General features: G+C 40.5%; 1 protein-coding gene across 1 annotated transcript in view; it reads left to right on the forward strand.

Annotated features, from left to right (window-relative positions):
- LOC141073596 (uncharacterized) overlaps positions 1–12,710 on the forward strand; it is a 99,707-nt gene that overhangs the window by 53,130 nt on the left and 33,867 nt on the right. Inside the window, exons 3-6 of the mRNA XM_073560883.1 lie at positions 3,314–3,475; positions 10,030–10,153; positions 10,257–10,354; positions 10,508–10,619. Of these exons, the coding sequence (XP_073416984.1) occupies positions 3,314–3,475; positions 10,030–10,153; positions 10,257–10,354; positions 10,508–10,619 (496 nt within the window). The remainder of the gene's footprint in view (positions 1–3,313; positions 3,476–10,029; positions 10,154–10,256; positions 10,355–10,507; positions 10,620–12,710) is intronic.

A 12,710-nucleotide genomic window follows, 5' to 3' on the forward strand; every position in this document is an offset into this window, starting at 1 on the left:
AAATAAGCCCTCACCCGACCCCAGATCACGAAAAATGAAGATGCTACGTGTCAGTACGATTACAGCAATACCTCATGTATATAATTTTTTTTATGTTTTGGCACTTTTAGACAAACTATTTTATATCAAAAAAAATTTTTTATTGCTTCATTCTGAGCTATAATTTTAAAAAAAATTTCAGCAGCTGGAGCTGTATGGCAGCTTGTGTTTTGCGGGACAAGATGATGTTTTCAGCTATAACGTTTTTATTTACGTTCCTTTTTTGTATGCGTTTTATTCCATTTTCTGTTCCAGACGTGGCGATACAAAATGTGTACTTTTTTTTTGTTTTGTTAAAAGTAATTTATGGGTACAATTTTTTTTTTTTTTTTTTACTTTGACGTTCTATAGGACTTACACTTACAGCAGTCTGATCTATGGTATAAAGCATTGCAATGCACCAGCAGTTGTGCACTGACACAAGCACCTCAGACCATGCTCGGCACATGTTCTAAGGGTTTTACCGTAGCTTGGTGACCTGGATGGGATATCGTCTTGACGATGGCAACGATCGGACCTTCGCAATGACGTTGCAAGGGTGCCATTTGGAAGGCAAAGGGAGGGAGCCCCCTCAATCTACCTGCTTTCTAAATACTGCTATCGATCGCAACATTTAGGGGGTTAAACTGCCAGGAGAGCAGTTTAATGGGCAGTGAGAACTGTGTGTCAGCTGTGATGTTGGCTGAACACCTGGGGGTGATGGTCCGCGCACAGCTCCTGTGTGCGGGTGATCACTATGACGTATATAACTCATTGGTCAGGAAGTCCTTCCCAACCATGATGTGTGTGTGTGTGTGTGTTTTTATATATATATATATATACAGTCATGGCCAAAAGTATTGACACCCCTGCAATTCTGTCAGATAATATTAATTTTCTTCCTGAAAATGATTGCAAACACAAATTCTTTGGTGTTATTATCTTCATTTAATTTGTCTTAAATGAAAAAACACAAAAGAGAGTGAAGCAAAAAGCAAAACATTGATCATTTCACACAAAACTCCAAAAATGGGCCGGACAAAAGTATTGGCACCCTCAGCCTAATACTTGGTTGCACAACCTTTAGCCAAAATAACTGCGACCAACTGCTTCCGGTAACCATCAATGAGTTTCTTACAATGCTCTGCTGGAATTTTAGACCATTCTTCTTTGGCAAACTACTCCAGGTCCCTGATATTTGAAGGGTGCCTTCTCCAAACTGCCATTTTTAGATCTCTCCACAGGTGTTCTATGGGATTCAGGTCTGGACTCATTGCTGGCCACCTTAGAAGTCTCCAGTGCTTTCTCTCAAACCATTTTTTATTGCTTTTTGAAGTGTGTTTTGGGTTATTGTCCTGCTGGAAGACCCATGACCTCTGAGGTAGACCCAGCTTTCTTACACTGGGCCCTATATTATGCTGCAAAATTTGTTGGTAGTCTTCTGACTTCATAATGTCAAGCACACGGTCAAGCAGTCCAGTGCCAGAGGCAGCAAAGCAACCCCAAAACATCAGGGAACCTCCGCCATGTTTGACTGTAGGGACCGTGTACTTTTCTTTGAATGCCTCTTTTTTCTCCTGTAAACTCTATGTTGATGCTTTTGCCCTAAAAGCTCTACTTTTGTCTCATCTGACCAGAGAACATTCTTCCAAAATGTTTTAGGCTTTTTCAGGTAAGTTTTGGCAAACTCCAGCCTGGCTTTTTTATGTCTCGGGGTAAGAAGTGGAGTCTTCCTGGGTCTCCTACCATACAGTCCCTTTTCATTCAGATGCCGACGGATAGTACGGGTTGACACCGTTGTACCCTCGGACTGCAGGGCAGCTTGAACTTGTTTGGATGTTAGTGGAGGTTCTTTATCCAACATCAGCACAATCTTGCATTGAAATCTCTTGTCAATTTTTCTTTTCCGGCCACATCTAGAGAGGTTAGCCACAGTGCCATGGGCTTTAAACTTCTTGATGACACTGCGCACGGTAGACACAGGAACATTCTGGTCTTTGGAGATGGACGTGTAGCCTTGATATTGCTCATGCTTCCTCACAATTTGGTTTCTCAAGTCCTCAGACAGTTCTTTGGTCTTCTTTCTTTTCTCCATGCTCAATGTGGTACACACAAGGACACAGGACAGAGGTTGAGTCAACTTTAATCCATGTCAACTGGCTGCAAGTGTGATTTAGTTATTGCCAACACCTGTTAGGTGCCACAGGTAAGTTACAGGTGCTGTTAATTACACAAATTAGAGAAGCATCACATGATTTTTCGAACAGTGCCAATACTTTTGTCCACCCTCTTTGTTATGTTTGGTGTGGAATTATATCCAATTTGGCTTTAGGACAATTCTTTTTGTGTTTTTTCATTTAAGACAAATTAAATGAAGATAATAATACCAAAGAATTTGTGTTTGCAATCATTTTCAGGAAGAAACTGAGTATTATCTGACAGAATTGCAGGGGTGTCAATACTTTTGGCCATGACTGTGTATATATATATATATATATATATATATATATATATATATATATATATATATATATATATATATATATATATATATATATATATACATACATACATACTTCAAATGTCGGGAAATGGTTAAAAAATTGATAAAACCAATAAACAATTTGATGAAAAAAGAAACAACACATATTATCACAACTGTAACTATCTGTAGTATATAACTAATGGTTTATAACCCTCGTAGGGAACGACACAAAAAAAGAATATAGAAACAACTAAAGCCGAAATACCAAAGATGCTGTTTTTATTCCCAACCTGCATTGAAATAAAAAAAAAAATTGCATGCAAAATGGTAAAAAATAACAAAACCTTAAACATCACTATTGACACAAAAAACATAATCTGAGAGCTCCAGCTCTGTTACTTTTATAAGTGAATATCCTGTGCCCTTCTAGCCAAAGTTTGCTTTTCAGGAACATGGGAATGCTGGGTAACTTTAGACAATGTGATGGTTTGTTCAGAAATAGCGTTTTCTCAGTCATGTTGTTGCAGGATTTGCTTAATTCTTGTTTTTTTTCTTTTTAATTTGCTCTTTTTTTTTTTTTTACAGAAAAATGTAAAAAAAAACAAATACCAACTGAGTAAGCTTTTAGACATAGGTTAACTCTTTTAATAATTTGTATATAATATTTGCTGTAACACATTTTTAGAATTTCTGAGGTGTTGAATGGTATTATCCTTTTTCTCTTTTTCTTGCATTAAATGAAAGAAATATGACCAGGAAACAGAAACCTTTGTAAACTTATGGTAAATCAATGTGTCTCCCCTTGCAAAGGATTACCTTGTAGTAAAGACGATATCTGATGAGGATGAGGGATGGAGCAGCAGCCAGGTCCCTATAATGAAGCTTCCACCTCATGCACTGATGAATGAAAGAATCAATGAACAAAAGATCCTAGAACTCACCAACAAGATCATTCATCTGCTGACTGGAGAGGTGAGCGAGGTGCATGGATAATGATTGGATCAGTGTGTGTCGGGTAATAACCCCACAATGTAAAAGTTTTATCAGGCCTTCTGCAAGCATCACACCTTTCTGTGCCTGTTCATTACCTAAAGGGGTTTCCAGACTTAAGATATTGATGAACTATCCTCTTCAAGGTCATCAGTATCAAAAAGGAGGGTGTCTACCATCGAACACACCTAGTAATCAGCTGTAATCTGTTCTGCCAGTGCCCTGATGTACACACTGAATGGAGCTAGAGCAGCCCAGCTCTGCTGCTGTGTAGTGTTGGACAGTCTAACAATATCTGCAGGCTAAGCCTGGGTTTCTTTTAGCTGAAACAAAAGCTGGAAAATCACAATTAAAATATCATACTGGAATATTATAGATTATAATAGTTGTATTGATTATTTTCTTTATTGGTTCTCTCCTTTTGTTTAATCATATATAAATGAAAAAGGAAAAGAACTAACAAAGAAAATAATCAATACAAGTATTATAGTCCATAATAATAATCAATCACAAAACAGTTATAATCAGTAGCTTCTTTTGCAAGCTGGAAGTTCAATGTTTGCAGAAATGCATGAAGATTCACAATACAAAGTATGCAATTAAGATCAAACCAAGAAATGTAATAATTGGTTTGAGGAATAAACCAAGAAAGATGTATATCTTTGTACCGTGTTAGCCAGTAGATAGAAAAATATTCAGGATTGAGAGTCCTCAGTGGTTGATACCTTTTAATGGCTAACTGAAAAGATGGTAACACATTGCAAGCTTTCGAGACTACTCAGGTCTCTTCATCAGGCTAGACTAATACAAAATCTGAAGTCACATATTTATGCACAATACAGCCTAGAAAAATGCAATAGATAAGACAAGTAACGTGAAGCAGAATAAACCAAATAATTTACAGTGGGGGGTCTGGAAAAATGGATTTTAATCGGGCATCTTTTTGTAGTAAAGGTCGTAATTTCCGTGCAGCTCCCCTTAGCACCTCCAGATTTGGGTTGTAGGTGACTACTAGAGGCACTTGGTTATTTTCTTCTTTAGCTTTGTAATGTAGCAGGTGATTCCTTGACAATCTGGTGGCTCTTGTAATTTGGTTTTCAATTGTTCTTGGATGGTAACCCTGATTCAAAAAGGTCTTTTTGAGGCGACCAAGGTGTTTGTCTCTATCCATGGGGTTGGAACATATACGATTGTATCTGATGGCTTGGCTATAGATAATAGAGTTCTTTATGTGTTTTGGATGGAAACTGTCCCATTTAAGGTATGTTGGACGGTCGATTGGCTTCTGATACAGGGATGTCTCTATTTCATTGTTTTTTTAGCTTAATTATGGTGTCCAAAAAATTAATCTCAGTACTGGAGTAGTTGAGTGTTAAATTGATGGTGGGATGAAATTGATTAAACTGTTCGTGGAACGTCTTTAGCTGTTGCTCAGACTCCGTCCAGATGATTAAAATATCATCAATGAAGCGGTAGTAGGCCAGGGGCCTGATGGGGCATGAGGACAAAAAGTCGCTTTCAAGCTTGGCCATGAAAAGATTTGCATACTGTGGAGCCATTTTACTTCCCATAGCTGTGCCAGTCTCCTGTAGATAGATCCTGTTGTCAAATTCAAAGTAATTGTGGGTGAGGATGAATTTTATAAGTTTCACCACAGCATCATCATCAGTCCCTGTGTTTTCCATGAAGAATTTTCAGGCATTTAAACCATCTTGGTGTGGGATATTAGAGTACAAAGATTCCACATCCATGGTGGCCAGGATGGTTCCTTCTGGTAGAGGACCTATTGCTGCTAGTTTATTCAATAGGTCAGTTGTGTCCTGAATGTAGCTGGATGTATCCTTCACCAGTGGTTTAAGAATACCCTCTACCCATCCAGATACCTGCTCAGTGAGGGTGCCCACACATGAAATAATTGGTCTTCCTGGATTTCCAGATTTGTGGATTTTGGGAAGCATGTAGAATGTCCCTATTCTTGGAGTCTCTGGTATCAGGTCATCGCCAGCTCTTATGGACTGGTCAGGCAGACAAGAAACCAACTTGTTTAGTTCCTTGTAATAGTCCTGTGTAGGATCCGACTCCAATTTTCTGTAGTAGCTTGTGTCCATAAGTTGCCTGTTTGCTTCCTTCATGTAGTCTGACGTATTCATCATGACTATTGCACCTCCCTTGTCAGCAGGTTTAATGATGATTTCTTTGTTGGTTTTTAAAGACTGTATGGCCTTTCTCTCCTGGGCACTGATGTTGGATGCTTGTCTCCTGTTAGTGTCTATGATTGTGGATTTTATCAAATGTCTGAAGGAGTCTATATATTTATCCAAATGAGGGTTGCGTCCAGGTGGAGGTGTCCAGTCTGACCTTTTCCTAGTTGTTACGATCCCTTTTCCTTCGGTCTGAATGTTTTCTGAATCTTTTGTATCATTGAAATATTCCCTCAGGCGCAGTCTCCTGAAATACTGTTCCATATCACTGCAGAGTTCAGTTTTATCTAGGGCCTTAGTGGGACAAAATGAGAGTCCTCTAGAAAGCACGGCCAGTTCCACTTTGTTGGGTTTATAATCTGAGAGATTGATGACACAGTTAGATGCTTTTGTGTCTGGAATGGAGTGGTTGTCAGGTTTTGGATTTGTTTTGTATCTGTTTGTATAGAGTCCTGAATTGAGACGCAGTCTGTGTAGTTTCTTTTCCTTGTTATGAACCAGAAAGGTCCGTAGTTTGTTGTAGTATTGTTGTAATTTTTGCTCTGTGCTTTCTGTAAGTGTTTTCCTCAGAGTTTCAAATTGCCCCTGGACTTTACTCCTTATGCTGTAGCAGACATGTAAAAGGTGGTTCCTTAGTCTCTCAGAAGTCCTGTGACAAAGGTTTTGTGCATAATGGGTATTGTAGGTATGAAGAATTGGGTTTGTAATCCAGAGTCCTTTGGGAATTAGATTCTCCTTTTTGCATTTAGATAAGAAAAAAATGTCGCTGTCCATTTGTGCACGTTTCTTCAGAAGTGGTTTTAGTTCCATAAAGATGCGGTACATTCTGGTATCCTCCATTTTGATACAGGAAAGATGTATATCTTTGTACCGTGTTAGCCAGTAGATAGAAAAATATTCAGGATTGAGAGTCCTCAGTGGTTGATACCTTTTAATGGCTAACTGAAAAGATGGTAACACATTGCAAGCTTTCGAGACTACTCAGGTCTCTTCATCAGGCTAGACTAATACAAAATCTGAAGTCACATATTTATGCACAATACAGCCTAGAAAAATGCAATAGATAAGACAAGTAACGTGAAGCAGAATAAACCAAATAATTTACTCAACCAAACTCCTTTGGAGCCATCCATGAGAACCAATCCTATGTTGGCTTAGACCTCGCATAAAAGATCTCCAAGAGTTATCAGACAGGTGAAGACCGCATTCATCCCCCACCAACACACTCGCGTGCTGCACTGCACTGCTGGTACAAATAATCTGCTAACTTATTCTATAAAACTACTTTATATACCTGTGCTAGTCTACCCCAAACATTAATTCCATGGTGCTGTACATGAGAAGGGGGATTACATACAAAGTTATAGATATCGTTAACAGTAAACAAATTTACAATGACAGACTAGTGCAGAGGGGAGGGGACCCTGCCCTTGCGGTCTTACATTCTACGGGATAGTGGGGAAGAGACAAGGTCAGGGGGTGCAGCAGCTCTGGTGGTGATGAGGCGGCAGCTCGGGCGGTGGTGAGGCGGCAGAATGGTCATTGCAGGCTGTAAGCTTTCCTGAAAAAATGGGTTTTCAGGTTCAGTTTGAAAGATCCGAGGGTGGTGGACAATCGGTCATGTTGAGGCATGGCGTTCCAGAGGATAAGGGATATTCGGGAGAAATCTTGGAGGCGGTTGTGTGAGGAACAAATAAGAGTAGAGGAGAGTAGGAGGTCTTGGGAGGATCGAAGATTACGTGAGGGAAGATATTGGGAGATTAGTTCAGAGATATAGGGAGGGGAAAGGTTGTGGATGGCTTTGTAGGTCAGTGTTAGTAGTTTGAACTGGGTTCGTTGGGGAATTGGGAGCCAATGGAGGGATTTGCAGAGGGGGGGACGGAGTAGCGAGGAGAGAGGTGGATTAGTCGGGCAGCAGAATTGAGGACAGACTGGAGTGGTGCAAGAGAGTTAGCAGGGAGGCCACAGAGGAGAGTGTTGCAGTAGTCAAGGCGGGAGATGATGATGAGGGCATGTTCAAGAGTTTTAGTAGATTGAGGACTGAGGAAGGGACGTATTCTGGAAATATTTTTGAGTTGGAGGCGACAGGAGGTGGCAAGAGATTGGACGTGTGGTTTGAAGGACAATACAGAGTCGAGAGTTACTCCGAGGCACCGGATTTCAGGTGCGGGAGAGAGCGTGATGCCGTTTACCATAATAGATAGATCGGGTAGGGAAGATACGTGAGATGGAGGAAAGATAACGAGTTCAGTTTTGTCTACGTTGAGTTTTAGAAAGCGAGAGGTGAAAAAGGAGGATATGGCTGATAGACACTCCGGGATTCTGGACAGCAGAGAGACGACATCTGGGCCAGAGATGGCCACAATGGGAGTTAGACCTCCAGGCAAAATCTGAGATTGATTTATATCATGAGGTAAAAAAAATAGTTGCTATCTGTAAGAATGATGTACAATAAAAATTATCTTGTGGTACCGATCCACAGAGCTACAAATATCCCAAGAAGCTGACTCCTGGTATAAAAACGGTGGAAAAACGGGCCAGCTCTTGTGGTCACTTACAACCCCACATGAGCAGCCTAAGGAAAATAAATCACTGCTGATCTTCAATCCAAATTCCAGAGAACACAGACTGTAAGAAATATTCAATAACCTCCAAACGTAAGGAAATTCCTTGCCTGAAATGTCCTCACATCACCATCAGAGCCTGGCACATTCCCCGGTAACGGCAAAAGATGCAGTACCTGTACCCACATCTTCTTACCAACAAGCAAAGTCCACATACCCAACACAAAACAGGCTTCTAAAATCTTGGATGTCTTTTCATGTACATCCTCCAACGTGGTGTACATGATACAATGTACAAGGTGCCCTTGGACATACTAAACAAAAACTACAGATGAAAATAGGGATGAAAATAGTGGCTATGATTCATCATTGCTTTTGCTCTTGTTTTTTCTAGGTTTCTACTTCATTTTTTCTTTTCCACACCCAATTCATTTATTCTATTAGTGCCTTTTTTAAGTCTATTTTATATGTGCTTGAGGTTTTAGGCTATGTGCACACATAGGAAAAGTGGTGCAGAATTTTCTGCACAAAATCCGCATCTCCTGGCAGAATCCGCAGACGCGGATTTGCCGCTGTTTTTATGCGGATTTTGTGCGGATTTGCCGCGGAATTGATGCGGATTTTGTGCGGATTTTCTGCAGTTTTTGCCACTGCGGATTTCTATCATGGAGGGGTCCAGAAACGCTGCAGATCCGCACAAAAGAAGTGACATGCACTTCTTTTAAATCCGCAGCAATTCCGCACTGATTTTTCTGCACCATCTGCACAGCTTTTTTTTTTCCATTGATTTACATTGTACTGTAAATCACAGTGCGGATCTGCAGCGTTTCTGCGTGGAAAAATCAGCTGCGGATCTGCAGCAAATCTGCATCATGTGCACATAGCCTAAGGCTGGTTCATCAATTGCAACTTTTTAAAAAGTCAAAAAATTTGGCACTACTTTACTCCACCTCCCTCCTGCCCCCCCCCCCCGGTGTATTTTCAAGTATGCCAAAATGTTGGCACCATTTTGTCATAGTTCAAGCCTGTTTTTTGTTGTTTTTTTATCTTTGCGCCAACTACATGTATTGCGTGGGCCATTTTGTGGAATTTGTTTGATTTATTTTTTTGTTTGTTCTTTTTTAACCCTACGTGTTCCGATGTTAGTAATTTAAGTTTTCAGAAAGAAGTTATGACATTTAACCTTACCACTTGCTGTAGGTAGGAAAACTTGAAAGCATCCACATCTCCCCAAACCAATTCCTCATTACCTGCCCTGTGATATATTTACCTTTATCGCTGTGTGCTACCTATGGTACCCCAAATCATCTCCCTGGCCCATAGAATAGAATTTACATTTTAACATTTTGATGTCCTCTTATGGTTCAGAAAAATTGCAGCGAGTGTTTGCCATTTTGTTGAATCTGCCGCTGAAGCGAGTTTCAAAAAAATTTCACATTATATTGAATGCAGATTTTTGTCAAATTCAAGTAGAATTCAATGCCACTCTAATTTATTCGATCATTTCTTCTTTAAGGTTCTTAGTCAGAAGATTATTTCCTTTTGTAAGCGTTTGAATTCATTACTTAGAAAGACATTATGGTAATTAGATAATGGGTACAATGTCTGGTTAGAGAAGGTAAAAGGTTGCTGTTTTTAAGCTATCTTACTAAAAGAAGATGGTTCTTAATCGTGTTTTCTGTATAAAAATTAGCATACAAAGAATTGGTCCAAAAAAAATATGGTGGTTGAGTTGTTTCCCCACTGAATGTCTATCGTGTGTGTTTATCAGATTCCTGTAAGATATCAAGACATCACCGTCTATTTCTCTATGGAGGAGTGGGAATATTTAGAAGGACACAAGGATCTGTACAAGGACGTTATGATACTGGATCACCAGCCCCTTACATCAATGTGTAAGCAAATCGATTGCAAAGAGTAAAGATCTCCATGGAATAATTTTACCTAATAATAGCCTATCGGCAATGATTTCAGTGATTCCTCATGCTTTTCCCACAGATAGTTTTAATATGAAGAACACCCCATACAGATTTTCTTGTCCCCTTGTTGCAAAGAATGGTACAGAGGAAAATCATAATATCCTCCAGGATCATAAGGTAGATCAGAGATCACACCAAATGCTGTAAGTGATCTTGCACAATTTTTATTGTCTTTGTAGCCAATGGGTACAGTTGTTCTTATTTTATAACATGTTCTGATAAACTTCTCCAGCTCTTTTCGTATTTTTACATTAATTGTTCCACATATAGGCTGAAGAACTGACTGATATTCATTATGAAGTTTTGCGAAAAGAAAAAGAAATCAATGTGGACGATAGCCAGCAGTGTAAGGAGGTGGAAATGCCTTCATATGTCAGCACAAGTAAGTTACAAGCATTAATAGCACAAAGGGATGCTGAGCTGGAAAAAGCAATTGAAAAAAAGAAAAGCCTTTAACCCCTTAACGCCCAATGATGGATATAGCCGTCATGTAACGTATCATGGACTTTAGAGCAGGCTTAGAAGCAGAGTCGCTGCATAAAGAGCAGATGGCAGCTATATTATATAGCTGACATCTGCTTCACACAGCAGTGGTTGGTGTACCCGCCGATCACTGCTGCTGTCAATTGCTGATAGTGGCATGTAAGCGCCACAAATGAGCCAAGACATCATCAGTTTGGATGCCATCGGCTTCCCTGTGATGCGATGGCAGGAAACCGTGCCTGTCATGTGATCTCCTCTATGACGCCCAGCCTTTAGCTCTACGTCATAGAGGACAGTGACTTTTACTATATACAGCAATGATGTGGTATTATTCTATATAGTAGAAAAGATCATACGATCGCAGGTTCAAGACCAACCCACAAGGTGACTAACAATGTAAAACTTAAAAGAAAAAGCTTTTAAAATATATAAAAATGCCAATCACCACCCTTTTCCCCAGTTAACAATAAAAAATGTAAAAAAAAAAAGGCACACATATTTGGTATCAATGTATTCAGTCTGATCTATAAAAATGTAAACTGTATTAGCCCGATTTGTAAAAACTTTAAAGAGAAAAAAATCGAAATGCCAGAAGTATGTGTTTTAGGTGCTAAATTCTACAAAAAATGCAACACGAAGGAAGCGATCATAGCTTCATATACTGTATACCCAAAAATAGTATCAATAAAGCCATCAGGTAACCTGGCAAATGAGCCCCAACACATCTCCATTGACCAAAAAATATAAATGTTACCAATTTTGGAAAATGGCAACTCAAGCTAATGTAATTTTTTTGCTCATTTTCCAGTAAACTCTATGATAAAATGGAGGGTGTTATTCAAAAGTACAACTAGGGAAAAAAAAAAAGGGCTCATATGACTGTCAGTAGGAAAATAAAAAAGTTATAGATCTTGGAAGAAGGGGAGGAAAAAATGAAAGAACAAAAACTATATTCTAATAATAATAATCTTTATTTACATAGCGCCAACATATTCCGCAGCGCTTTACAGTTTAACAGTTTCAAAACACAAGTCATAAGTAACAACGTTAACAATACAATAATTAAAGCAAAATAAGGCTGGTTTCACATTAGCGCATTTTCAGCGCGCGCACGGCCAGGGGTAGCTCCGCCCCCGAGCCGGCTCTCTGCCCGGCGTGCCCGCCCCTTGCTTGTAGCGCCGCCTACTAGCGGACAGCGGCGCCTGCGATCGGCGCACCCTATCTTTAGCATAGGGTGCGCAGATCGTGCGCAGGCCGTGCGCTAGTTGCGCTTTGACCTGTGCTGCGCACTTTTGACGGTGCGCCGTGCGCGCCAAAATCCGAAAAGTTTGATTTTGGCGCGCACGGCGCACCGTCAAAAGTGCGCAGCACAGGTCAAAGCGCAACTAGCGCACGGCCTGCGCACGATCTGCGCACCCTCTGCTAAAGATAGGGTGCGCCGATCGCAGGCGCCGCTGTCCGCTAGTAGGCGGCGCTACAAGCAAGGGGCGGGCACGCCGGGCAGAGAGCCGGCTCGGGGGCGGAGCTACCCCCGGCCGTGCGCGCGCTGAAAATGCGCTAATGTGAAACCAGCCTACGACGACCCTGCTCGTGAGAGTTTACAATCTACAATGAGGTGAGGGAGATACAAAGTACAGGTGTGTATTTACAATTGTATATTTACAATGAAAGTCCAGCCATCTTGAGGGACTGAAGGATGGATGGAGATAGTGAATGGGCTATACACGCACACTTACACACAGAATGACTTTGATTAGTGAACGTGATAAGCCGCTCTGAACAAATGCGTTTTGAGGGAGCGCCTAAAACTATGCAAATTGTGGTTAGTCCTAATTTCTTGGGGTAGAGCATTCCAGAGGATAGGAGCAGCACGGGAGAAGTCTTGGAGTCGGGAGTGGGAGGTACGGATTAGTGAAGAGGTTAGTCGAAAGTCGTTTGCAGAGCGCAGCGATCGGCTAGGCCGATAGACAGAAATGAGGAAGGAGATGTA

The sequence above is a fragment of the Dendrobates tinctorius genome, unplaced genomic scaffold, assembly GCF_039654945.1.
Source record: "Dendrobates tinctorius isolate UK_male_01 unplaced genomic scaffold, ASM3965494v1 ptg000308l, whole genome shotgun sequence".
Lineage (NCBI taxonomy): Eukaryota > Metazoa > Chordata > Amphibia > Anura > Dendrobatidae > Dendrobates > Dendrobates tinctorius.